The 27,900-nt window shown below is 38.1% G+C and overlaps 1 protein-coding gene across 1 annotated transcript in view; it reads right to left on the reverse strand.

Annotated features, from left to right (window-relative positions):
- Positions 1-229: 229 nt before the first annotated feature.
- The window catches only part of C6 (complement C6), a 92,138-nt gene continuing 64,467 nt past the window's right edge, over positions 230-27,900 (reverse strand). The window contains exons 16-18 of the mRNA XM_059919258.1: positions 26,505-26,595; positions 17,330-17,571; positions 230-617 (exon numbers count right to left, since the gene is read on the reverse strand). Coding sequence (XP_059775241.1) covers positions 442-617; positions 17,330-17,571; positions 26,505-26,595 — 509 coding nt within the window. The 3' untranslated portion in view covers positions 230-441. The remainder of the gene's footprint in view (positions 618-17,329; positions 17,572-26,504; positions 26,596-27,900) is intronic.

Below are 27,900 nucleotides of genomic sequence, written 5' to 3' on the forward strand. Positions count from 1 at the left end.
TAGACATTCACAATTATTTGTTGAGTGAATGCATGAAGGTTGGGTTTCAAGAATGTGTTATACAAGTTGTTGTAGATTTCTATGCTTATTGATTCATTGAAGAAAATTACAGTTTTTGTTCTGATTTCTACTTGTCAGGATGCTTAATACCACAGGCTTCATAAGGTCCTCAGAAGTCCCATCATTTTAGTGCAACATGAACAGAAGAATTTATTAGATTGATGTGGAAGTTATTACCTAGGGGTATGCTACAGAGCATCATGGATGGGAACTGGACAGGGGAGAAGACACGGGAGGCAGGCAGAACAATAATGTGAAACGAACACAAAAGGATTTATGTTGGTAACTCCTGGATATGACAGTCTGCTGTTGGTTCAAGAGTGTCCTTTTGTAGGGATTATTTTGGGGCAGTAAATCTTTTTGTCAGTAACTGTGTTAGGTCTAACACCTCCCAGGATGCAGTATTTCCACTTTCCTGTTGGCACACCTGACAGCTCCTACTTCACAGATGTTCACTGTTCTCCCGCTCATTGATGATCCCATTTTGACGCAGAAGAGCTGGTTTCCACTCTTGAAGCACTGGGAGGGCAATAGGCAGACACACTTGGAGGTGGCAGCTGCAATGAGAGAGACAGTGTGACTCACCATAGTGCTTTAGGGTTTGATTTTACCTAACTTGTCCCCAGAGCAGTGAGCACTTTGGTGGCAATGAGTGAGAATGCTGGAACAAAGGCAATGACCCAACTGTGGCTGAATGGAGTGATCTGGGAATAAGAGAGGAGAGGGCACTGGTAAGTCAGTAAGATGCAAGAGCTGGGCTACCTCTGACACCTCCCTTTCACTCACTGCCCACATCCAATCAATCCATTTCCACAATGTCTTCAGTCTGTCCTTCATGTTCTTTTCTCATTGGCACCACCTGGGAACACTTATATACGGTATCATTTATTGAGCCTGCACCATGAAACCACACACTATGCCAAGGGCTTTGTGTGCTTTATTTCATTTAATTCTCACAATAAACATAAGAACTATATGGCATTATACTAATTCTACAGATGAAGAAACTCGGCTCAGAGAGGTTAAGTGATTTGCCCATGATCCCACAATTAGTAAGTGGTAGAGGCATATTTTAAATCATGAATGACTCGCAAGCCTGAACTCTTTTAACATAACTCTGTGTCACATTTTTAATTTATTTCTAGAATATTCCTGGGTTATGACTAGGAATCTGGATTTTTTTTTTTTTTTGGCCACGTCTTGCAGCATGCGGGATCTTAGTTCCCTGACTAGGGATCAAACCTGTGCCCGCTGCATTGGGAGGGTGTAGTCTTAACCAAGGAATCTGGATTTTTAATAAGCAGCTAAATTGGGTGATACTTTTATAAGGCCTGGTTTCAAAACCACCCTAACACTTCATAATTCATATAAATCTTGTGTTCATGAAAGAGTTTTAAAATGATCATTTAGGGGTAAACTTACCAAAGCCAAGCATATTAAATCAGTTTTAAGTAAATGGATATAGGCTCATTTATATACACTCATGTTTTAGTCAAAGTTCAAGATCCTCCACAGATGGTCTCAACATCCCTTCGCAACATTATCTTTTCTGCTTTCTCCATCCCAGGTAGAGTGACTCCCTCTCTCTTTCCCAAGCAAGACCCTGAAGGTGTTCCAGGTTTTGTCCTTTGCCCACACTAGCCCCTTCTTTTGCCGGACTGATGTGCTTTTTCCAGTTCCCCACATGTCCGATGTCTACAAGCCTCACCTCTTTCATGAAGCATTTTATAGCCACGTACCCCCACTGATGTTTCCTTTAAATAAACTTTAATGGTGTAAATTTGTCAGCACTACCTCTGATGTTTTTATACTTTCTTGTTAGTTAGCTTTCCATATGTCTTTCTCCCAAGACAGTTATAAGTGCTTTGTTAGAGAGCAGTAACTATGGTTCCTCCATCTGTTTATCCCATTCAGTTGTTAACAAGGTGCTCAATTAATTCTGCTTCATCAATTGATTTCAATTCTGAATTTGAGGGTGCAGGTATAAGTATTCAAAAAGAAATGTATTTGGTGGATCTGTGATAATTTATGTTGCCAAAATATCTGAGTCAGCCTGAGAATCAGGCTGTAGTCTCTTTGAGGCAGGTATCAGTTCTTTCCCATGTGTCTCAACTGATGGGAGAAAATAGGGAAAGGGAATGGGGAGATGAACATTAAGCGTATAAGCTTCCTGTCCTCAGTAGGAAATAGTTCATGAAAAGGCGTGAATTTCCCTTTTATGCCTTTGCCAACCAGCTAGAGAAATTCTAGTTGGGGAGAGTCTTGTTTGTTGTTGGAAACTATAGGGTTTGGCGAAGGACAGGAGACTTCTACCTCTAGAGAGGAGGTCAGTTCCCCAGGCTTGTGGAAAGGCCATGGTCACCACTCTTGTAGTATGGTTATAGCTTAAATACTCTTAGCAAGATGATTTTCAGATTATTAGCATGAAAAGGCCCTTCCTGCCACCTCCACTAATTCATGTTTCCATCCTTATGAAACCCTTCCTGGCCAGAAGGTATTTATCTCTCTTACCGCTCTTGTCACATACTGTCTTGTATTAAAGTTATTCATGTAATTATTTGGAAAAACTGTGAAAATTAACACCCCAAACTGAACAATTTGAGGGTACAAAGCTCCTTTATCATCACACCTCTCACCTTATGGTGTACAGTGACTTTGGCATATTGGATACTAAATGGATGTTTATTGAATACATTTTCCCCTCCTGTTGGTTGATGCTGGATATTTTTGAAATTTAGATAAAACATTTCATAGCTATAAAAATAGGCTCCTTGGGAAGGCTTCTGTGTTCTAAGTTTTGCAAAGTGAACTTCATGTTACTTTGAAGTTCCATTTTAAACTTTTTCTCATTTCATTTTTGATGGAGAAGGAAAAGAGCAACAAAGTACACAATGTAATCAAGAACACAATTTAATCAAGGTAACATTCAATTCAACTCAAGATTAGTAATATCCCAACTTGCCATGAGTGGGTTGGGTATAAAATACATTTTCAGGTTCCTCTCTTTATAAATGCTGTGGTTTGTACATTGACGCTGTTCTGTAGTGCTACAGGAACAGAAATCTCTGTGACACTGACTTTTGCTCACCAACTAAGAAGGCTGGCGCAGGCAGACCATATCTTTAGGGGGAAAAAGGCTTTCAGTTTTCTAACTGTGTGTAGGATCAAAGGATATTTTAAATGACTTAAATCTCTTATTAAGAAACGTTCATGTTTTAGTAGGACTACCCCAAGACATTCTGCTAACTTGACCAGTATTGGTAAGTATTCAAACTTTTTATGTTCTTTTTTTTTTTCAAGGTAACAGTAGTGTTTTTTGTTTTTTTAAAAATTGCACACATGTCTATAAACCTAATAAATAGGTTTTTCTATTTTTTTTTATACAGGAGGTTCTAATTAGTCATCAATTTTATACATATCAGTGTATACATGTCAATCCCAATAGCCCAGTTCATCACACCACCCCCTCCCCCCCCACCGCTTTCCCCCCTTGGTGTCCATACGTTTGTTCTCTACATCTATGTCTCAATTTCCACCCTGCAAACCAGTTCATCTGTACCATATTTCTAGGTTCCACATATATGCGTTATTATATGATATTTGTTTTTCTCTTTCTGACTTACTTCACTCTGTATGACAGTCTCTAGATCCATCCACGTCTCAACAAATGACCCAATTTCATTCCTTTTTATGGCTGAGTAATATTCCACTGTATATATGTACCACTTCTTCTTTATCCATTTGTCTATCAATGGGCATTTAGGTTGCTTCCATGACCTGGCTATTGTAAATAGTGCCGCAATGAATATTGGGGTGCATGTGTCTTTTTGAATTGTGGTTTTCTCTGGGTATATGCCCAGTAGTGGGATTGCTGAATCATATGGTAATTCTATTTTTAGTTTTTCAAGGAACCTCCATACTGTTCTCCATAATAGCTGTATCAATTTACATTCCCACCAACAGTGCAAGAGGGTTCCCTTTTCTCCACACCCTTTCCAGGATTTGTTGTTTGTAGATTTTCTGATGAAGCCCATTCTAACTGGTGTGAGGTGATACCTCACTGTAGTTTTGATTTGCATTTCTCTAATAATTATTGATGTTGAGCAGCTTTTCATGTGCTTCTTGGCCATCTGTATGTCTTCTTTGGAGAAATGTCTATTTAGATCTTCTGCCCATTTTTGGATTGGGTTGTCTGTTTTTTTAATATTGAGCTGCATGAGCTATTTATATATTTTGGAAATTAATCCTTTGTCCATTGATTCGTCTACAAATATTTTCTCCTATTCTGAGGGTTGTCTTTTTCTTGTTTATGGTTTCCTTCGCTGTGCAAAAGCTTTGAAGTTTCATTAGGTCCCATTTGTTTATTTTTGTTTTTCTTTCCATTACTCTAGGAGGTGGATCAAAAAAGATCTTGCTGTGATTTATGTCAAAGAGTGTTCTTCCTATGTTTTCCTCTAAGAGTTTTATACTGTCTGGTCTTACATTTAGGTCTCTAATCCATTTTGAGTTTATTTTTGTGTATGGTGTTAGGGAGTGTTCTAATTTCATTCTTTTACATGCAGCAGTCCAGTTTTCCCAGAACCACTTATTGAAGAGAATGTCTTTTCTCCATTGTATATCCTTGCCTCCTTTGTCATAGATTAGTTGACCATAGGTTCGTGGGTTTACCTCTGGGCTTTCTATCTTTTTCCATTGATCTATGTTTCTGTTTTTGTGCCAGTACCATATTGTCTTGATTACTGTAGCTTTGTAGTATAGTCTGAAGTCAGGGAGTCTGATACCCCAGCTCCGTCTTTTTCCCTCAAGACTGCTTTGGCTATTCGGGCTCTTTTGTGTCTCCATACAAACGTTAAGATTTTTTTTTCTAGTTCTGTAAAAAATGCCATTGATAATTTGATAGGGATTGCATTGAATCTGTAGATTGCTTTGGATAGTATAGGCATTTTCACAATATTGATTCTTCCAATCCAAGAACATGGTATATCTCTCCATCTGTTTGTATCATCCTTAATTTCTTTCATCAGTGTCTTATAGTTTTCTGCATACAGGTGTTTTGTCTCCCTAGGTAGGTTTATTCCTAGGTGTTTTATTCTTTTTGTTGCAATGGTAAATGGGAACTGTTTCCTTAAATTCTCTTTCAGATTTTTCATCATTAGTGTATAGGAATGCAAGAGATTTCTGTGCAATAATTTTGTATCCTTCAACATTACCAAATTCATTGATTAGCTCTAGTAGTTTTCTGGTGGCATCCTTAGCATTCTCTATGTATAGTATCATGTCATCTGCAAACAGTGACAGTTTTACTTGTTCTTTTCCAATTTGTATTCCTTTTATATCTTTTTCTTCTCTGACTGCCAAGGCTAGGACTTCCAAACCTATGTTGAATAATAGTGGTGAGAGTGGACAACCTTGTCTTGTTCCTGATCTTAGAGGAAATTTTTCAGTTTTTCACCTTTGAGAATGATGTTTGCTGAGGGTTTGTCGTATATGGCCTTTATTATGTTGAGGTAGGTTTCCTCTATGCCCACTTTCTGGAGAGTTTTTATCATAAATTGGTGTTGAATTTTGTCGTTAGCTTTTTCCACATCTATTGAGATGATCATATGGTTTTTATTCTTCAATTTGTTACTATGGTGTATCACATTGATTGATTTGCGTATATTGAAGAATCCTTGCATCTCTCAGATAAATCCCACTTGATCATGGTGTATGATACTTTTAATGTGTTGTTGGATTCTGTTTGCTAGTATTTTGGTGAGGATTTTTGCATCTATATTCATCAGTGATATTGGTCTGTAATTTTCTTTTTTTCTACTACCTGTGTCTGGTTTTGGTATCAGGGTGATGGTGGCTCATAGAATGAGTTTGGGAGTGTTCCTTCTTCTGCAATTTTTTGGAAGAGTTTGAGAAAGATGGGTGTTAGCTCTTCTCTTAATGTTTGATAGAATCCACTTGTGAAGTCACCTGGTCCTGGACTTTTGTTTGTTGGAAGATTTTTAACCACAGTTTCAATTTCATTACTTGTGATTGGTCTGTTCCTATTTTCTATTTCTTCCTGGTTCAATCTTGGAAGGTTACACCTTTCTAAGAATTTGTCCATTTCTTCCAGGTTGTCCATTTTATTGGCATAGAGTTGCTTGTAATAGTCTCTTAGGATGCTTTGTATTTCTGCTGTGTCTGTTGTAACTTCTCCTTTTTCGTTTCTAATTTTAGTGATTTGAGTCCTCTCCCTCTTCTTCTTAATGAGTCTGGCTAATGGTTTATCAATTTTGTTTATCTTCTCAAAGAACCAGCTTTTAGTTTTATTGATCTTTGCTATTGTTTCTTTTGTTTCTATTTCATTTATTTCTGCTCTGATCTTTATGATTTCTTTCCTTCTGCTAACTTTGGGTTATGTTTGTTCTTCTTTCTCTAGTTCCTTTAGGCGTAAGGTTAGATTGCGTATTTGAGATTTCTCTAGTTTCTTGAGGCAGGCTTGTATATCTATAAACTTCCCTCTTAGAACTGTTTTTGCTGCATCCCATAGGTTTTGGATCATCGTGTTTTCATTGTCATTTGTCTCTAGGTATTTTTTGATTTCCTCTTTGATTTCTTCAGTGATCTCTTGGTTATTTAGTAACGTATTGTTCAGCCTCCGTGTGTTTGTGTTTTTTACGTTTTTTTCCCTGTAATTGATTTCTAATATCATAGCATTGTGGTCAGAAAAGATGCTTGATATGATTTTAATTTTCTTAAATTTACTGAGGCTTGATTTGTGACCCAAGATGTGATCTATCCTGGAGAATGTTCCATGCGCACTTGAGAAGAAAGTGTAATCTGCTGTTTTTGGATGGAATGTCCTATAAATATCAATTAAATCTATCTGGTCTATTGTGTCATTTAAAGCTTGTGTTTCCTTATTTATTTTCATTTAGGATGATCTGTCCATTGGTGTAAGTGAGGTGTTAAATTCCCCCACAATTATTGTGTTACTGTCGATTTCCTCTTTTACAGCTGTTAGCAGTTGCCTTATGTATTGAGGTGCTCCTATGTTGGGTGCATATATATTTATAATTGTTATATCTTCTTCTTGAATTGACCCCTTGATCATTATGTAGTGTCCTTTCTTGTCTCTTGTAACATTCTTTATTTTAAAGTCTATTTTATCTGATAGGAGTATTGCTACTCCAGCTTTCTTTTGATTTCCATTTTCATGGAATATCTTTTTCCATCCCCTCACTTTCACTCTGTATGTGTCCCTAGGTCTGAAGTGGGTCTCTTGTAGAGAGCATATATATGGGTCTTGTGTTTGTATCCATTCAGCGAGCCTGTGTCTTTTGGTTGGAGCATTTAATCCATTCACGTTTAAGGTAAATATCGATATGTACGTTCCTATGACCATTTTCTTAATTGTTTTGGGTTTGTGTTTGTAGGTCTGTTCTTCTCTTGTGTTTCCCACTTAGAGAAGTTCCTTTAGCATTTGTTGTAGAACTGGTTTGGTGGTGCTGAATTCTCTTAGCTTTTGCTTGTCTGTAAAGCTTTTGATTTCTCAATCAAATCTGAATGAGATCCTTGCCGGGTAGAGTAATGTTGGTTGTAGGTTCTTCCCTTTCATCACTTTAAGTATATCATGCCAGTCCCTTCTGGCTTGTAGAGTTTCTGCTGAGAAATCAGCTGTTAACCTTATGGGAGTTTCCTTGTATGTTATTTGTCGTTTTTCCCTTGCTGCTTTCAATAATTTTTCTTTGTCTTTAATTTTTGCCAATTTGATTAGTATGTGTCTCAGTGTGTTTCTCCTTGGGTTTATCCTGTATGGGACTCTCTGTGCTTCATGGACTTGGGTGGCTATTTCCTTTCCCATGTTAGGGAAGTTTTCGATTATAATCTCTTCAAATATTTTCTCTGGTCCTTTCTCTTTCTCTTCTCCTTCTGGGACCCATATAATGCGAATGTTGTTGTGTTTAATGTTGTCCCAGAAGTCTCTTAAGCTGTCTTCATTTCTTTTCATTCTTTTTTCTTTATTTTGTTCTGCAACAGTGAATTCCACCATTCTGTCTTCCAGGTCATTTATCCGTTCTTCTGCCTCAGTTATTCTGCTATTGATTCCTTCTAGTGTAGTTTTCATTTCAGTTATTGTATTGTTCATCTGTTTTTGTTTGTTCTTTAATTCTTCTAGGTCTTTGTTAAACATTTCTTGCATCTTCTCGATCTTTGCCTCCATTCTTTTTCCGAGGTCCTGGATCATCTTCACTATCGTTATTCTGAATTCTTTTTCTGGAAGGTTGCCTATCTCCACTTCATTTAGTTGTTTTTCTAGGGTTTTATCTTGTTCCTTCTTCTGGTACATAGCCCTCTGCCTTTTCATCTTGTCTATCTTTCTGCGAATGTGGTTTTTGTTCCACAGGCTGCAGGATTCTTGTTCTTCTTGCTTCTGCTGTCTGCCCTCTGGTGGATAAGGCTATCTAAGAGGCTTTTGCAGGTTTCCTGATGGGAGGGACTGGTGGTGGGTAGAGCTGAGTGTTGCTCTCTTTATGTTCTTTTTTTTTTTTTTTAATAAATTTATTTATTTATTTATTTATTTTTGGCTGTGTTGGGTCTTCATTTCTGTGCGAGGGCTTTCTCCAGTTGTGGCGAGCGGGGCCCACTCCTCATCGCGGTGCATGGGCCTCTCACTATTGCGGCCTCTCTTGTTGCGGAGCACAGGCTCCAGACGCACAGGCTCAGTAGTTGTGGCTCACGGGCCTAGTCGCTCCGCGGCATGTGGGATCTTCCCAGACCAGGGCTCGAACCCGCGTCCCCTGCATTGGCAGGCAGACTCTCAACCACTGTGCCACCAGGGAAGCCTTCTTTATGTTCTTTTTTAAAGGCAAACAGATTTCTAGGAATTGTGGTATTTAGATATATGTACAGCAAAGGGCTAATAGTAAAGATAGATTTTGACTAAATCATAAGCCACATATTGTTAGACAGGTTTGGAAAGAATAATTTGTGGGAAAAGGAAAGGAAAAACAAAAAAGAAACTCTTTGCAATAGAAGAGTTCCATGAAGTTCTTTCTCCATGATAAGTAAGGAAAACAGATGCTAACACTAAACACATCCCCAAATACCTGCGCTACCTATTGTGGTACAGACAGGAACCATTTATCCTCCCTGCTGTCCAAATCCCTTTTATTTTCTGTATATATTTTTGACAATAATGTTTGTACATTATAATTTTTAGAGAGGAAGTTATATTTTAATTACATTATTTAAATAAATACGTAGTTGCATAGTATTTTCAACTCTTGTCTACCGCAAATTATTTTCTCTGAGAGAGATGTCAGTTGGGTAATGGTGTTGGTCAGGCAGCAAAAAAATGAATAGTAATGTTTACCTACATGATGATTTAAAAATGATTAGAGTTGGGCACTGTACGTATCCGGCCCTGGTTTGCAGTCTCTTATGTGAAATTGCATTGTTTCGATACGGCATGAAGGTCAGAAGCCCCAGACACTGACCTGCTGAGTTGCCACCATCAGATGGCCTGCTGACTGTGCCACCCATGGTGACCCTCTATCATGGATTCAATCCCACCACCTGTCAAGGGAGCTGGGTCTTGATAATCAGTTTTAAGTGGATCAGGAAGAACCTGGATGTGGGTTATAAGGTCTCTCCCCTTTTCAAGGACTGAGTTGAAGAATATTGGGTTGAAAAGTTAAAGAGAAGCTAAGGGTAATAATAAGGTTTTTGTCTTTGTTTTTGAGAAGTAACGTGGTTTTGGCAAAAGTTGGATGTTAGCAATTCAATAAGTTTCCATTGCTTACTTTATGCCACGATTTCAGATGATTTTTTGAAGATGTGCCATAAGGGAAATCTAGCTGCCTATTTGAGTTCTGTTAAATACTAATCTTCAACCCGTATTTATGTATTATATGAAGCTTAGTTGAACCATTTCGGGTTCCAATTTCATCTTAGAGCAAATGAACTGCTGTGAAGTTTCTGCTTCTAAGCAATTCACAACTGAAATGCCAATAGGCAATACACTTACAGAAAGTGGAAAGGTAATGTTACCTCTTAAGTATCAAATAGGCAGAGCTATAAAGTGATAACAGCTCCAAGTTTTGGTGAGGGTGTGGAAGGCAGTCTTTATCACTCATTGTCAATATGAATATAATATGATAAAAACGTTTCTGGAAAGCAAGTTGATACATTGTACCAAGAAAGACTTTATATTTTAAAATAATATTTATCTAGAAATTCCATTTTCTAAGGTATAGTCTAAGGAAATGGTCTTAGAGTATAGATCTATCTGTGATAGACTTGTCTATTATAGCATTGCTTATAATAGCAAAACCTTGGGAAAAATCTGAAGGACTAACAGAAGATTGATTAAATAAATCACAGAATGTCCATATAGGCTTTTGCAGACATTGAACATTATGTGGAAAGACACCAGTCACAGATTTGTTCAAGATGGTGAAGTAGAAGGACGTGCTCTCACTCCCTCTTGTGAGAGCACTGGAATCACAACTAACTGCTGAACAGTCTTCGACAGGAAGACACTGGAACTCACCAAAAAAGATACCCCATATCCAAAGACAAAAGGAGAAGCCACAATGAGATGGTAGGAGGGGCACAATCACAATAAAATCAAATCCCATAACTGCTGGTGGGTGACTCACAAACTGGAGAATACTTATACCACAGAAATCCACCCACTGGATTGAAGGTTCTGAGCCCCACGTCAGTCTTTCCAACCTAGGAAAGAAGGAGGAACTCCTAGAGAATCAGACTTTGAAGGCTAGCAGGATTTGATTTCAGGACTTTGACAGGACTGGGGGAAACAGAGACTCCACTTTTGGAGGACACACACAAAGTAATGTGCACATTGGGACCCAGAAGAAGGAGCAGTGACTCCATAGGAAACTGAAGCAGACCTACCTGCTAGTGTTGGAGGGTCTCCTGCAGAGGCGGAGGGTGGCTGTGTCTCACCGTAAGGACAAGGACACTGGCAGCAGGAATTCTGGGAAGTACTCCTTGGCATGAGCCCTCCCAGAGTCCACCATTAGCACCAACAAAGAGCCCGGGTAGGCTGCAGTGTTGGGTTACCTTAGCCCAAACAACTAACAGGGAGGGAACCCAGCCCAACCCATCAGCATACAAGCGGATTAAAGTTTTACTGAGCTCTGCCAAACAGAGCAACAGCGAGCTCTACCCATCTACAGTCTCTCCCATCAGGACTCTTGCACAAGTCTCTTAGATAGCCTCATCCACCAGAGGGCAGACAGCAGAAGCAAGAAGAACTACAATCCTGAGGCTTGTGGAACAAAAACCACATTCACAGAAAGATAGACAATATGAAAAGGCAGAGGGCTATGTACCAGATGAAAGAATAAGATAAAACCCCAGAAAAACAACTAAATGAAGTGGAGATAGGCAACCTTCCAGAAAAAGAATTCAGAATAATGATAGTGAACATGATCCATGACCTCCAAAAAAGAATGGAGGCAAAGATTGGGAAGATGCAAGAAATGTTTAACAATGACCTAGAAGAATTAAAGAACAAACAAACAGAGATGAACAATACAATAACTGAAATGAAAACTACACTAGAAGGAATCAATAGCAGAATAACTGAAGCAGAAGAATGGGTAAGTGACCTGGAAGACAGAATGGTGGGAATCACAGCTGCGGAACAGAATAAAAAAAATAATGAAAAGAAATGAAGACAGCCTAAGAGACTTCTGGGGCAACATTAAACGCAACAATATTCACATTATAGGGTCCCAGATGGAGAAGAGAGAGAGAAAGGAACCGAGAAAATATTTGAAGAGATAATAGTTGAAAACTTCCCTAACTTGGGAAAGGAACTAGCCACCCAAGTCCACGAAGTGCAGAGAGTCCATACAGCATAAACCCAAGGAGTAACATGCCGAGACACATAGTAATCAAATTGACAAAAATTAAAGACAAAGAAAAATTATTGAAAGCAGCAAGGGAAAAACGACAAATAACATACAAGGAAACTCCCATAAGGTTAACAGCTGATTTCTCAGCAGAAACTCTACAAGCCAGAAGGGACTGGCATGATATACTTAAAGTGATGAAAGGGAAGAACCTACAACCAACATTACTCTACCCGGCAAGGATCTCATTCAGATTTGATTGAGAAATCAAAAGCTTTACAGACAAGCAAAAGCTAAGAGAATTCAGCACCACCAAACCAGCTCTACAACAAATGCTAAAGGAACTTGTCTAAGTGGGAAACACAAGAGAAGAACAGACCTACAAACACAAACCCAAAACAATTAAGAAAATGGTCATAGGAACGTACATATCGATATTTACCTTAAACGTGAATGGATTAAATGCTCCAACCAAAAGACACAGGCTCGCTGAATGGATACAAACACAAGACCCATATATATGCTCTCTACAAGAGACCCACTTCAGACCTAGGGACACATACAGAGTGAAAGTGAGGGGATGGAAAAAGATATTCCATGAAAATGGAAATCAAAAGAAAGCTGGAGTAGCAATACTCCTATCAGATAAAATAGACTTTAAAATAAAGAATGTTACAAGAGACAAGGAAGGACACTACATAATGATCAAGGGATCAATTCAAGAAGAAGATATAACAATTATAAATATATATGCACCCAACATAGGAGCACCTCAACACATAAGGCAATTGCTAACAGCTATAAAAGAGGAAATCAACAGTAACACAATAATTGTGGGGCACTTTAACACCTCACTTACACCAATGGACAGATCATCCAAACAGAAAATAAATAAGGAAACACAAGCTTTAAATGACACAATAGACCAGATAGATTTAATTGATATTTATAGGACATTCCACCCAAAAAAAGCTGATTACACCTTCTTCTCAAGTGTGCATGGAACATTCTCCAGGATAGATCACATCTTGGGTCACAAATCAAGCCTCAGTAAATTTAAGAAAATTGAAATCATATCAAGCATCTTTTCTGACCACAATGCTATGAGATTAGAAATCAATTACAGGGAAAAAAACGTAAAAAACACAAACACACGGAGGCTGAACAATACGTTACTAAATAACCAAGAGATCACTGAAGAAATCAAAGAGGAAATCAAAAAATACCTAGAGACAAATGACAATGAGAACACAATGATCCAAAACCTATGAGATGCAGCAAAAGCACTTCTAAGAGGGAAGTTTATAGCAATACAAGCCTACCTCAAGAAACAAGAGAAATCTCAAATAAATAATCTAACGTTACACCTAAAGGAACTAGAGAAAGAAGAACAAACATAACCCAAAGTTAGCAGAAGGAAAGAAATCATAAAGATCAGAGCAGAAATAAATGAAATAGAAACAAAGGAAACAATAGCAAAGATCAAAAAACTAAAAGCTGGTTCTTTGAGAAGATAAACAAAATTGATAAACCATTAGCCAGACTCATCAAGAAAAAGAGGGAGAGGACTCAAATCAGTAAAATTAGAAATGATAAAAGAGAAGTTACAACAGACACAGCAGAAATACAAAGCATCCGAAGAGACTATTACAAGCAACTCTATGCCAATAAAGTGGACAACCTGGAAGAAATGGACAAATTCTTAGAAAGTATAACCTTTGAAGACTTAACCAGGAAGAAATAGAAAATATGAACAGACAATCACAAGTAATGAAATTGAAACTATGATTAAAAAATCTTCCAACAAACAAAAGTCCAGGACCAGATGGCTTCACAGGTGAATTCTATCAAACATTTAGAGAAGAGCTAACACCCATCCTTCTCAAACTCTTCCAAAAAATTGCAGAGGAAGGAACACTCCCAAACTCATTCTATGAGGCCACCATCACCCTGATACCAAAACCAGACACAGGTAGTAGAAAAAAAGAAAATTACAGACCAATATCACTGATGAATATAGATGCAAAAATCCTCAACAAAATACTAGCACACAGGATCCGACAACACATTAAAAGGATCAAACACCATTCAAGTGGGATTTATCCAAGGGATGCAAGGATTCTTCAATATACAGAAATCAACCACTGTGATACACCATAGTAAAAAACTGAAGAATAAAAACCATATGATCATCTCAATAGATGCAGAAAAAGCTAATGACAAAATTCAACATCAATTTATGATAAAAACTCTCCAGAAAGTGGGCATAGAGGGAACCTACCTGAACATAATAAAGGCTATATATGACAAACCCACAGGAAATGTCATTCTCAATGGTGAAAAACTGAAAGCATTTCCTCTAAGGTCAGGAACAAGACAAGGATGTCCAGTGTTGCCACTATTATTCAAAATAATTTTGGAAGTCTTAGGCATGGCAATCAGAGAAGAAAAAGAAATACAATGAATCCAAATTGTAAAAAAAGAAGTAACACTGTCACTGTTTGCATATGACATGATAGTATACATAGAGAATCCTAAAGATGCCACCAGAAAACTTCTAGAGCTAATCAATGAGTCTGGTAAAGTCGCAGGATACAAAATTAATGCACAGAAGTCTCTTACATTCCTATACTCTAATGATGAAAAATCTAAAAGAGAAATTAAGGAAACACTTCCATTTACCATTGCAACAAAAAGAATAAAATACCTAGGAATAAATCTACCTAGCAAGACAAAACACCTGTATACAGAAAACTATAAGACACTGATGAAAGAAATTAAAGATGATACAAACAGATGGAGAGATATACCATGTTCTTGTATTGGAAGAATCAATTTTGTGAAAATGACTATACTACCCAAAGCAATCTACAGATTCAATGCAATCCCTATCAAATTACCAATGGCATTTTTTACAGAACTAGAAAAAAATATCTTAAAATTTGTATGGAGACACAAAAGACCCTGAATAACCAAAGTAATCTTGAGGGAAAATCTGGAGGAATCAGATTTCCTGACTTCAGACTATACTACAAAGCTACAGTAATCAAGACAATATGGTGCTGTCACAAAAACAGAAATATAGATCAATGGAGCAGGATAGAAAGTCCAGAAATAAACCCACACACCTATGGTCAACTAATCTATGAAAAAGGAGGCAAGGATATACAATGGAGTAAGGACAGCCTCTTCAATAAATGGTGCTGGGAAAACTGGACAGCTACATGTAAAAGAATAAAATTAGAACACTCCCTAACACCATACACAAAAATAAACTCAAAATGGATTAAAACCTAAGTGTAAGGCCAGACACTATAAAACTCTTAGATGAAAACATAAGCAGAACACTCTTTGACATAAATCACCGCAAGATCTTTTTTGATCCACCTCCTAGAGTAATGGAATAAAAAGAAAAATAAATGGGACCTAATGAAACTTAAAAGTTTTGCAAAGCAAACTACAAACAAGATGAAACGACAACCCTCAGAATGGGAGAAAATATTTGCAAATGAATCAACGGACAAAGGATTAATCTCCAAAATATATAAACAGCTCATGCAGCTTAATATTAAAAAAACAAACAACACAATCCAAAAATGGGCAAAAGAGCTAAATAGACATTTCTGTGAAGAAGACCTGCAGATGGCCAAGAAGCACATGAAAAGCTGCTCAGCATCACTAATTATTAGAGAAATGCAAATCAAAACTACAATGAGGTATCACCTCGCACCAGTTAGAATGGGCACCATCAGAAAATCTACAAACAATAAATGCTGGAGAGGGTGTGGAGAAAAGGGAACCCTCTTGCATTGTTGGTGGGAATGTAAATTACAGCCATTATGGAGAACAGTATGGAGGTTCCTTAAAAAACTAAAAACAGAATTACCATATGACCCAGCAATCCCACTACTGGGCATATACCCAGAGAAAACCATAATTCAAAAAGACACATGCACCCCAATGTTCATTGCAGCACTGTTTACAATAGCCAGGTCATGGAAGCAACCTAAATGTCCATCGACAGACGAATGTATAAAGACAAGTGGTACATATATACAATGGAATATTACTGAGCCATAAAAAGGAATGAAATTGGGTTATTTGTAGAGACGTGGATGAATCTAGAGACTGTCATACAGAGTGAAGTAAGTCAGAAAAAGAAAAACAAATGTCGTATGTTAACGCATATATGTGGAACCTAGAAAAATGGTACAGATGAACTGGTTTGCAGGGCAGAAATTGAGACACAGATGTAGTGACCAAACTTATGGACACCAAGGGGGGAAAGCGGTGGTGGTGGTGGTGGTGGTGATGTGATGAATTGGGAGATTGGGATTGACTTATATACACTAATATGTATGAAATGGATCACTAATAAGAACCTGCTGTATAAAAAAATAATTAAAATTAAATTAAGAAAAAGAAAATTATGTGGCAGAATAACATATGATGACATGGAAATAGTTTCATGATATATTTAGTGAAAAAGAACAATATATAAAATAAGATGTAGTATATGATCCTATTTTTAAAAAATCTTGTAACATAATCAATGCCACCCCTGAGGTGTGTGAGGCCCCAGGGACATTTTTTTAATGGGGTGCCTCTTTATATAAATGATTAAAGTCACTCCAAATTAGTGTCAGCAACATACTAGCTGTCTGATCTCAAGCAATTTGGAGAAAGACTACCTTGCTGGCCAGTGGCTCACCAGGCTGCTCTCTGGGAATGAGGTCTAGCTGTGAGCGAGGGATGACTCTATAGGTGGAGTCCCAGAGCTCCTTGGAGCATCTGGTTGACCCCATGCCTGGTGGGGGAGAGAAGCAGTAGAGGGTAGGAGAATGTCCCACAAGGAAGAAACAGGGCCTGGGCCCATGAGGGACTATGTGTGGGCTCAAGACATCCTGCCTATATAACCCTGCCAGCCTGGGCTGATTCCAGGCACTGCAAGAGGACTTCAAAACATTTGAGGCAAATGCTTCTGGTAATTGGTATCCACGTCCAGGCTCAGGGCACTCTACCTATGCTGGCCTCAGCTGGTTCCAACTGCCACAGGAAACTTAGACAATTTTGATAAAGGCCCTCCAAAGCTGGGGATGGGGAAGAAGGGTACCTAAAGCATAGATCAGGATGGGTGTTCTTCTTACTGGGGTCTAAGGGTGGGACTGATTATGTATGTGCAGAAAAAGATTGGAGAGATTTACACCAAAAGTGTGGGTGGGTTGGGTTCTACTTTTCCCTTCTATTTCAATCAATTCATAAGTTTTTTTTTACAATGAAAAGAATTATTTTTGATTAAGGAAAGGTTATTTTAAAGAAAGAATGTATAAATGCAAGTAAGATATATTAGCTGAGATGAAGGTTAAGTGAGAGCTTTTCTAGTATGGGTCACTGTTGGAGCTTACCTGAACATTTTTCCCAGTCGTAGCAGGTGTCATAGCCACAGGATTCTTTCTTTGTGCTACTGGATGAAAGTTTTGTCCTTTCAAGACCCCATTCTAGCTGTGGACCTTCTTGGCATGAACCAACATGTAGAAAATGGAATTGCTGATTGTTCAAACATTTCTCGGCCAAAAACTTACAAGCGGTTGAAGTAAAGTGATGACTGGAGCTTGTATCAAGCACACAGATATCTTCTGAATAAAAGCTGTCCAAGAGAGGAAAGCAAGCATTTATATATGAAGAATAGAAAAGAAGAGATGGCATGTAGCCAACTCATATGTTAACTTACCACCCAGTTATTCTTTCCCCCAATTTCTCTCCTTTTAGACTCTCATTTTGTCTGGCATGCTCTGGGATTCCTCTTTCTAAAATTTCATTTTAAGCATGGTACTACTCCCAATTGCCTTCAAATTAAAGTCTGAATTATTAAATTCTGATGATCAAAATCTTCCATATTTTGATCCAATCAACTTTTCTTTCTAGAATCATTTTTCCATCCTCCTTAATCCCTCTTTATCATCTGAAAAATTGACAATTTTCTAAACTAATAAGATTATTGTTCCTTTGCTACCATGCCAAGCCCTACTCAATCAATGTTGCATTGTCTCTCCTCTCTGCCTATCTGCATCCAGATCAATTCCTGGCTATATTTTGAAGCTAATCCTGATCGACCTAGCTGATGGTAGCCTGTACGTCCTCTGAACACGTTTTTAACAGTTATTAATTGTAATACAAGAGTCGTATATAATTATATAGCTTTGTAAGTGTATTTGTATTGTGGTTAAGAGCATGAGCTTTTAAGTCAATTAATCCCTGGGTAACTTGCTAAATCTAAGTAAATGGATGGCTCCTGCTAACAAAAGGTTAGCCATAGTCCTTCTCTTGCTGAGAGGACAAGAACCCCTTGATTATTCCAAATATAAGTTTCTTCTCTAATGTCAACTTTAGAGTTAACAATCAGTGCACCAGTGTGTAAAATTGTTTCCAGGAACTGAAGCCCATAGCTGAGAACAAAAGGCCACTTTCTGAAAACTTAAGCTGTAGGGCCAACTACTCTCACAAACATCTTCAATGCCATATAAAAGAGGACTGAGGAGTATAGAAAGGGGCTAGAGAGGTAGGACTGAGCTGAAATTCAGACAGTTCCAGAGGACAGTCTGTATTCTCATGGTTGGGTATTGCAAAGATAAAGATAGAAGTTTCCTCTGGGTTAAATGGACAATGGGAACATTTTAAGTACTCCCTAGAAGGCCATCTGCTGGGTGAGGGGACCCCAGCTGCAAGAAGCTCATACAAAGTGGACCACTTGTGGTTAATACTGAGGAGGGTAGATAGAGCCATCTTTGGGTTGAATTCTATCAGTGGAATGTTACAGAAAAAGACCCTGTAGTGTTCTCATAAATAAATAAACAAACAAATTAATGTGTCCCTACAAGTGTTTGTTCACTTGTAGCTCAGAGGAATGTGAGAGCGAATCAGTGTTAAAAGTGAAAAAAAAAAAAAGTTTGTGCAAAGAAATAGAAGAAAAATTTTAAAGTAACAATTATGGACACACGGTTTTAAAAATGAAAATTGCCTTAGAACAGTCTGCATTGTTTAAAATATATATTTCAAAGTAAAAAAAAGCACAGTCTGTTGGCTTCCTACTCCATCATTCATTCTCTCCCTCAGACATTTAACTCTAATTTTATTCAAAAACACTTTTGCTTCTAGCCAAAGAGCTGCATTTCATAGCCTCTCTTGCAGGTCCACGGGGCCATGTGAATAAGAGAAGGGTAGTGAGATGGACGCCATGATAAGTTTCCCAGGAACTCTCATTAAAAAGAGAGACTGTTTCCATTTCTGGTCTTCCTTCCTTTGTACTCCAGCAGGGAAGTCTTGGATCATGAAATAAATTTAAGAATGTCAGAAGAGAAAACTTTACTTTGATTAAAAATAAATAAATAAGTAAAGTATCAGTTATACTTCAATAAAAAATAAATTATGAATATTAGATTAAAAAAAATGAATGGCAGAACAGAAAGCAGGAAGGAGCACCAGTCCTATCTGAAATGAGAGAATCACCAGACCATCCGTAGACTGCCTTCCCCTGCATTTATTTTGTGAGATAGAGAAACAAAACTTTACCTTAAGCTAATGTTATTTCGGATTAAATTCCCCTGAAAGTAGCTCTTAAATTAATAAGCACCCTCGACATGCCAGGGTTAGTTCGTGTAAAAAAAGGCAGTTATAACAGAAGAGAGTCGTGGCAGCCATATAAGGATATATCATTTTTCTTCAAGCTCTCTGCCACCACATGAAAGAATAATCTCACAAAGGGATGTGTGTGTGTGTGTGTGTGTGTGTGAAGTCCATGCGCACACCTCTTTCTCTACTCCAAGCTTTTGGAGGCACAAACTAGCCCTATATTTAGGGAGAAGAGAAAGCCTTTGATATACATGAGTCTGATTTTACACTGGACAGGAATGAGTCTTTATCATCAGAATGAGACTATTCTTTTTTAAAACATCCTTATTGGAGTATAATTGCGTTACAATGTTGTGTTAGTTTCCGCCGTATAACAGAGTGAATCAGCTATACGTATACGTATATCCCCATATCCCCTCCCTCTTGCGTCTCCCTCTCACCCTCCCTATCCCACCCTTCTAGATGGTCACAAAGCACCAAGCTGATCTCCCTGGGCTATGCAGCTGCTTCCCACTAACCACCTACTTTACATTTGGTAGTGTATATATGTCCATACCACTCTCTCACTTCGTCCCAGCTTCCCCTTCCCCTTCCCCATGTCCTCAAGTACATTCTCTACGTCTGTGTCTTTATTCCTGTTCTGTCCCTAGGTTCTTCAGAACCTTTTTTTTTCTTTTTTTTAGATTCCATATATATGTGTTAGTATGAGGAATTTTTCTCTTTCTGACTTACTTCATTCTGTATGACAGACTCTAGGTCCATCCACCTCACTACAAATAACTCAATTTCATTTCTTTTTATGGCTGAGCAACATTCCATTGTATATATGTGCCACATCTTCTTTATCCATTCATCTGTTGATGGACACTTAGGTTGCTTCCTTGTCCTGGCTATTGTAAATAGAGCTGCAATGAACATTGTGGTACATGGCTCTTTTTGAACTGTGGTTTTCTCAGGGTATATGCTCAGCAGTGGTATTGCTGGGTCATATGGTAGTTCTATTTTTAGATTTTCTAGGACCCTCTATACTGTTCTCCATAGTGGCTGTATCAATTTACATTCCCACCAAGAGTGCAGGATGGTTCCCTTTTCTCCACACCCTCTCCAGCATTTATTGTTTGTAGATTTCTTGATGATGACCATTCTGACCCGTGTGAGGTAATGCCTCATTGCAGTTTTGATTTGCATTTCTCTGATGATCAGTGATGTTGAGCATCCTTCATGTGCTTGTTGGCAATCTGTATATCTTCTTTGGAGAAATGTCTATTTAGGTCTTCTGCCCATTTTTGGATTGGTTTGTTTGTTTTTTTGATATTGAGCTGCATGAGATGCTTGTAAATTCTGGAGATTAATCCTTTGTCAGTTGCTTCATTTGCAAATATTTTCTCCAGTTCTGATGGTTGTCTTTTCATCTTGTTTATGGTTTCCTTTGCTGTGAAAAAGCTTTGAAGTTTCATTAGGTCCCATTTGTTTATTTTTGTTTTTATTTCCATTTCTCTAGGAGGTGGGTCAAAAAGGATCTTGCCGTGATTTATGTCATAGAGTGTTCTGCCTATGTTTTCCTCTAAGAGTTTTATAGTGTCTGGCCTTACATTTAGGTCTTTAATCCATTTTGAGTTTATTTTTGTGTATGGTGTTAGGGAGTGTTCTAATTTCATTCTTTTACATGTAGCTGTCCAGTTTTCCCAGCACCACTTATTGAAGAGGCTGTCTTTTCTCCACTGTATATTCTTGCCTCCTTTACCAAAGATAAGGTGACCATATGTGTGTGGGTTTATCTCTGGGCTTTCTATTCTGTTCCATTGATCTATATTTCTGTTTTTGTGCCAGTACCATACTCTCTTGATTACTGTAACTTTGTAGTATAGTCTGAAGTCAGGGAGTCTGATTCCTCCAGCTCCGTTTTTCTTTCTCAAGGTTGCTTTGTCTATTCGAGGTCTTTTGTGTTTTCATACAAATTGTGAAATTTTTTGTTCTAGTTCTGTGAAAAATGCCATTGGTAGTTTGATAGGGATTGCATTGAATCTGTAGATTGCTTTGGACACTATAGTCATTTTCACAATGTTGATTCTTCCAAGCCAAGAACACGGTATATCTCTCCATATGTTTGTATCATCTTTAATTTCTTTCATCAGTGTCTTATAGTTTTCTGCATACAGGTGTTTTGTCTCCTTAGGTAGGTTTATTCCTAGGTATTTTATTCTTTTTGTTGCAATGGTAAATGAGAGTGTTTCCATAATTTCTCTTTCAGATTTTTCATCATTAGTGTATAAGAATGCAAGAGATTTCTGTGCATTAATTTTGTATCCTGCTACTTTACCAAATTCATTGATTAGCTCTAGTAGTTTTCTGGTAGCATCTTTAGGATTCTCTATGTATAGTATCATTTCATCTGCAAACAGTGACAGCTTTGCTTCTTCTTTTCCGATTTGGATTCCTTTTATTTCTTTTTCTTCTCTGATTGCTGTGGCTAAAACGTCCAAAACTATGTTGAATAATAGCAGTGAGAGTGAGCAGCCTTGACTTGTTCCTGATCTTAGAGGAAATAGTTTCAGTTTTTCATGATTGAGAACGATATTGGCTATGGATTTGTCATATATGACCTTTTTTATGTTGAGGTAAGTTCCTTCTATGCCTACTTTCTGTAGGGTTTTTTTTTATCATAAATGGGTGTTGAATTTTGTTGAAAGCTTTTCTGCATTTATTAAGATTATCGTGTGGTTTTTATCTTTCAATTTGTTAATATGGTGTATCACATTGACTAATATGCATATATTGAAGAATCCTTGCATTCCTGGGATAAACCCCACTTGATCATGGGGTATGATCCTTTTAATGTGCTGTTGGATTCTGTTTGCTAGTATTTTGTTGAGGACTTTTGCATCTATGTTCATCAGTGATATTGCCCTGTAGTTTTCTTTTTTTGTGACATCTTTGTCTGGTTTTGGTATCAGGGTGATGGTGGCCTTGTAGAATGAATTTGGGAATATTCCTCCCTCTGCTATATTTTGGACGAGTTTGAGAAGGATAAGTGTTAGCTCTTCTGTAAATGTTTGATAGAATTAACCTGTGAAGCCATCTGGTCCTGGGCTTTTGTTTGTTGGAAGATTTTTAATCATAGTTTCAGTTTCAGCACTTGTGATTGGTCTGTTTATATTTTCTATTTCTTCCTTGTTCAGTTTTGGAACGTTGTGCTTTTCTAAGAATTTGTCCATTTCTTCCAGGTTGCCCATTTTATAGACATAGAGCTGCTTGTTGTAATCTCTCATGATCCTTTGTATTTCTGCAGTGTCAGTTGTTACCTCTCCTTTTTCATTTCTAATTCTTTTGACTTGAGTCTCCTCCCTTTTTTTCTTGATAAGTCTGACTAATGGTTTATCACTTTTGTTTATCTTCTCAAATAACCAGCTTTTAGTTTTATTGATCTTTGCTATTGTTTCCTTCATTTCTCTTTCATTTATTTCTGATGTCATCTTTATGATTTCTTTCCTTCTGCTAACTTTGGGTTTTTTTGTTCTTCTTTCTCTAATTGCTTTAGGTGTAAGGTTATGTTGTTTAATTGAGTTGTTTCTTGTTTCTTGAGGTAGGACTGTACTGCTATAAACTTCCCGCTTAGAACTGCTTTCGCTGCATCCCATAGGTTTTGGGTCGTCATGTTTTCAACGTCATTTGTTTCTAAGTATTTTTTGATTTCCTCTTTGATTTCTTCAGTGATCTCTTGGTTATTTAGTAGTGTATTGTTTAGCCTCCATGTGTTTGTATTTTTTGCAGTTTTTTTCCTGTAATTGATATCTAGTCTCATAGCATTGTGGTTTGAAAAGATACTTGATATGATTTTAATTTTCTTAAATTTACCAAGGCATGATTTGTGACCCAAGGTGTGGTCTATCCTGGAGAATGTTCCATAAGCACTTGAGAAGAAAGTGTATTCTATTGTTTTTGGAAGGAATACCCTATAAATATCAATTAAGTGCATTTTGTTTAATGTGTCATTTAAAGCTTGTGTTTCCTTATTTATTTTCATTTTGGATCATCTGTCCATTGGTCAAAGTGGGGTGTTAAAGTCCCCTACTATGATTGTGCTACTGTTGATTTCCCCTTTTATGGCTATTAGCATTTGCTTTATGTATTGAGGTGTTCCTCTGTTGGGTGCATAAATATTTACAATTGTTATATCTTCTTCTTGGAGTGATCCCTTGATCATTATGTAGTGTCCTTCTTTGTCTCTTGTAATAGTCTTTATTTTAAAGTGTATTTTGTGTGGTATGAGAATTGGTACTCCAGCTTTCTTTTGATTTCCATTTGCATGGAATATCTTTTTCCATCCCCTCACTTTGTCTGTATGTGTCCAGAGGTCTGAAGTGGGTCTCTCGTAGACAGCATATATATGGATCTTGTTTTTGTATCCATTCAGCCAATCTATGTCTTTTGGTTGGAGCATTTAATCCATTTACATTTAAGGTAATTATTGATATGTATGTTCCTATTACCATTTTCTTAATTGTTTTGGGTTTGTTATTGTAGGTCTTTTCCTTCTCTTGTGTTTACTGCCCAGAGAAGTTCCTTTAGCACTTGTTGTAAAGCTGGTTTGGTGGTGCTGAATTCTCTTAACTTTTGCTTGTCTATAAAGGTTTTAATTTCTCCATCGAATCTGAATGAGATCCTTGCGTGGTAGAGTAATCTTGGTTGTAGGTTTTTCCCTTTCATCACTTTAAATATGTCCTGCCACTTCTGGCTTGCAGAGTTTCTGCTGAAAGATCAGCTCTTAATCTTATGGGGATACCCTTGTATGTTATTTGTTGTTTTTCCTTTGCTGCTTTTATTATTTTTTCTTTGTATTTAATTTTCGATAGTTTGTTAATATGTGTCTTGGTCTGTTTCTCCTTGGATTTATCCTGTATGGGACTCTCTGCACTTCCTGGACTTTATTTCCTTTCCCATGTTAGGGAAGTTTTCAACTATAATCTCTTCAAATACTTTCTTAGGCTCTTTCTTTTTCTCTTCTTCTTCTGGGACACCTATAATTCAAATGTTGGTGCATTTATTGTTTTCCCAGAGGTCTCTGAGACTGTCCTCAGTTCTTTTCATTCTTTTTTCTTTATTCTGCTCTGTGGTAGTTATTTCCACTATTTTATCTTCCAGGTCACTTATCCGTTTGTTAATCTCAGTTATTCTGCTATTGATCCCTTCTAGAGTATTTTTAATTTCATTTATTGTGTTGTTCATCATTGTTTGTTTGCTCTTTAATTTTTCTAGGTCTTTGTTAAATGTTTTGTATTTTCTCCATTATATTTCCTAGATTTTGGATCATCTTTACTATTATTACTCTGAATTCTTTTTCAGGTAGACTGTCTATGTCCTCTTCGTTTGTTTGGTCTGGTGGGTTTTTACCTTGCTCCTTCATCTGCTGCATATTTCTGTGTCTTCTTATTTTGTTTAACTTACTGTGGTTGGGGTCTCCTTTTCCCAGGCTGCAGGTTTGTAGTTCCTGTTCTTTTTGGTGTCTGCCACCAGTGGGTGAGGTTGGTTCAGTGGGTTGTGTAGGCTTCCTGGTGGAGGGGACTGGTGCCTGTGTTCTGGTGGATGAGGCTGGATCTTGTTTTTCTGGTGGGCAGGGCTGCTTCCGGCAGTGTGTTTTACTGTGTCTGTGAACTTAGTATGATTTTAGGCAGCCTCTCTGCTAATGGGTGGGGTTGTGTTCCTGTCTTGCTAGTTGTTTGGCATGAGGTGTCCAGCACTGGAGCTTGCTGGCCGTTGGGTGGAGCTGGGTCTTAGGATTGAGATGGAGGTCTCTGGGAGAGCTCTCGCCTATTGATATTACATGGTGCTGGGAGGTGTCTGGTGGTTCAATGTCCTGAACTCGACTCTCCCACCTCCGAGGCTCAGGCCTGACCCCCAGCTGGAGCAGCAAGACCCTGTCAGCCACATGGCTCAGAAGAAAAGCAAGAAAAAAAGGAAATAAAGAAAAAATAAAATAATATAAAAAAGGTTTTTAAATTAAAAAATATTATTAAAATTAAAAAAGTAATAAAAAAAAAGCAGGGAGCAACCAAACCGATAAACAAATCCACCAATGATAAAAAGTACTAAAAATTATACTAAGATAAACATAAAAATCAGAAACTAGTCAGTCACATACAGCAATCCCCATGTCTACAGTTGGTCCCAAAGTCCACCTCCTCAATTTTGGGATGATTCCTTGTCTATTCAGGTATTCCATAGATGCAGGGTACATCAAGTTGATTGTGGAGATTTAATCCGCTGCTCCTGAGGCTGCTGGAAGAAATTTCCCTTTCTCTTGTTTGTTTGCACAGCTCCTGGGGTTCAGCTTTGGATTTGGCCCCGCCTCTTCATGTAGGTTGCCTTCTGGCATCTGTTCTTCACCCAGACAGGAGGGGGTTAAAGAGTGGCTGATTATGGGGCTCTGGCTCACTCAGGCTGGGGCGACGGAGGGGTACAGAATGAGGGGTGAGCCTGTGGTGGCAGAGGCTGGCATGATGTTGCACTAGCACAAGGTGCACCTTGTGTTCTCCTGGGAAAGTTGTCCCTCGATCATGGGCCCCTGGCAGTGGTGGGCTGCACAGGCTCCCAGGGCGGGAAGTGTGGATGGTGACCTGTGCTTGCACATAGGATTCTTGGTGGCTGCAGTAGCAGCCTTAGCGCTTTATGCCCGTCTCTGGAGTCTGCACTGATAGCTGCATCTCGCGCCCACAGAATGAGACTGTTTTAGTAACAAAAGCCATGCAAACTTAGTGGACAAGGGTGAGAGACAATTAAGAAAGCTTTCTACCAAGTGGGGAATGAGGAATTCAACAGAGCACAGGGGGTATCGGTTATATGAAGAATTAATATGCTTTGTGTTCATCGTTCAAGAAGCCCAGCTCCTCCATTAAGTTGGTTACACTAGACTGGTTTTCCGTTTCTAAACAGAGTCCATAGGGTATCTCTTACCCACAGTCTTCTTCTGGAGACATGCAAACGCATTCAGATCCCAACTGTTTTTGTCCTGGTTGACAGTGACCTTTTAAGCGTGCCAAGGTATCTGAAACAAAAGAAAATGAAGATAAGAACAATGCACAGCATGGATTTCAAGTGATAAGTTTGAATTTAGGAGAAAAGGCAGTGGTGAAATGTTCTCATTTATCTTTTGGAGTTAGAGCATTCATTTTGGCTTGTCCAAATATGTTGTCATGAAATAGTCCATCGGAAAGGTCCTTTCTAGCTCTAGGAGCTGTCGTTTTCCAACCTAGAACTGCTACTAAGTTCAGAGAACTAAAGAAAATGGAATTGGTGAAATTTTTGCTCATTTGTTTTTCAAACATTTATTGAGCGACTATGATTTCCCAGCAGTGCCATAGGTTCTGGGGATAGTGGGCTGAGAAAAATTTGACCCAGATCCCATGCTCTCAGAGCTTCTAGTCTTGTGGAGCAGACAGACATTAATCAAAAAACCACACTGTACACATAGAATTGCTGCTGTTATTAGTGCTATTAAAGAGAAAGCATATAATCAAGAAAATTGATGTAGCCAGGAAGGTTATGAACGGTACAATGGGAAGAGAAAAGGGAGTGTGTTTAAAGCAAAGGCAATAGCAGGCATAAACGTCCTCAAAAGAGAGATAATGTGTGACTTTCTTGGGACTGTAATAAAGCCAGGGAAACAAGGGCATGGAAAATGTACAGCCAGAGAGATGGCTGTGTGACAGACTGTGTAGGGTCATAAAGGGCTTTCAAAGGATTTTTGTCTTATTTTATAAGCAGTGGCAAGTCTTTGATAGGTTTTAGCAGGGGGTGGTGTGACAAAATCAGGTCTGGATTTGGAAAAGAAATTAATTTTGGCTTATCTGTGGAGAATGACTTTGGAGAGGCATGGTGGTCAAGGGCGTAGACAATTTATGAGGTTATTATAGTAGTTTGGGTGAAAGAGAATGGTAATTTGGACCAAAGTGCTAGAGGTAGAAATGGAGAGAAGTGGATGAACTTGAGACATTTTAAGCACATAAAATGGATGATATTGCATATTGTGGGTACGTTATGAGAACTGTCAAGTATAATTCTTAGGTTTATAGTTTGCATAAGAGAATAGATATTGGTGCCTTAACTGAAATAGAAAATACTAGAAGATGTTAGTTGTAGGGAAGCTATGGTGATGACTCAAGAATTCCTCTCTGCATATGTTGAATTTATAGTCTCTTTAAGACAGCCAAACAAAATAGACACATAGGAATTTGAATATTCAAGTCTAAAACTCAGTGGAGAAGTCTGTGATAAAGATTTAAATTTGTTATTAGCCTATGGGGGAATCATTGATGCTATGGGTATGGGTGAGATTCCCCAGCAGGAGAGT

Source organism: Balaenoptera ricei, chromosome 3 (genome assembly GCF_028023285.1).
Source record: "Balaenoptera ricei isolate mBalRic1 chromosome 3, mBalRic1.hap2, whole genome shotgun sequence".
NCBI lineage: Eukaryota > Metazoa > Chordata > Mammalia > Artiodactyla > Balaenopteridae > Balaenoptera > Balaenoptera ricei.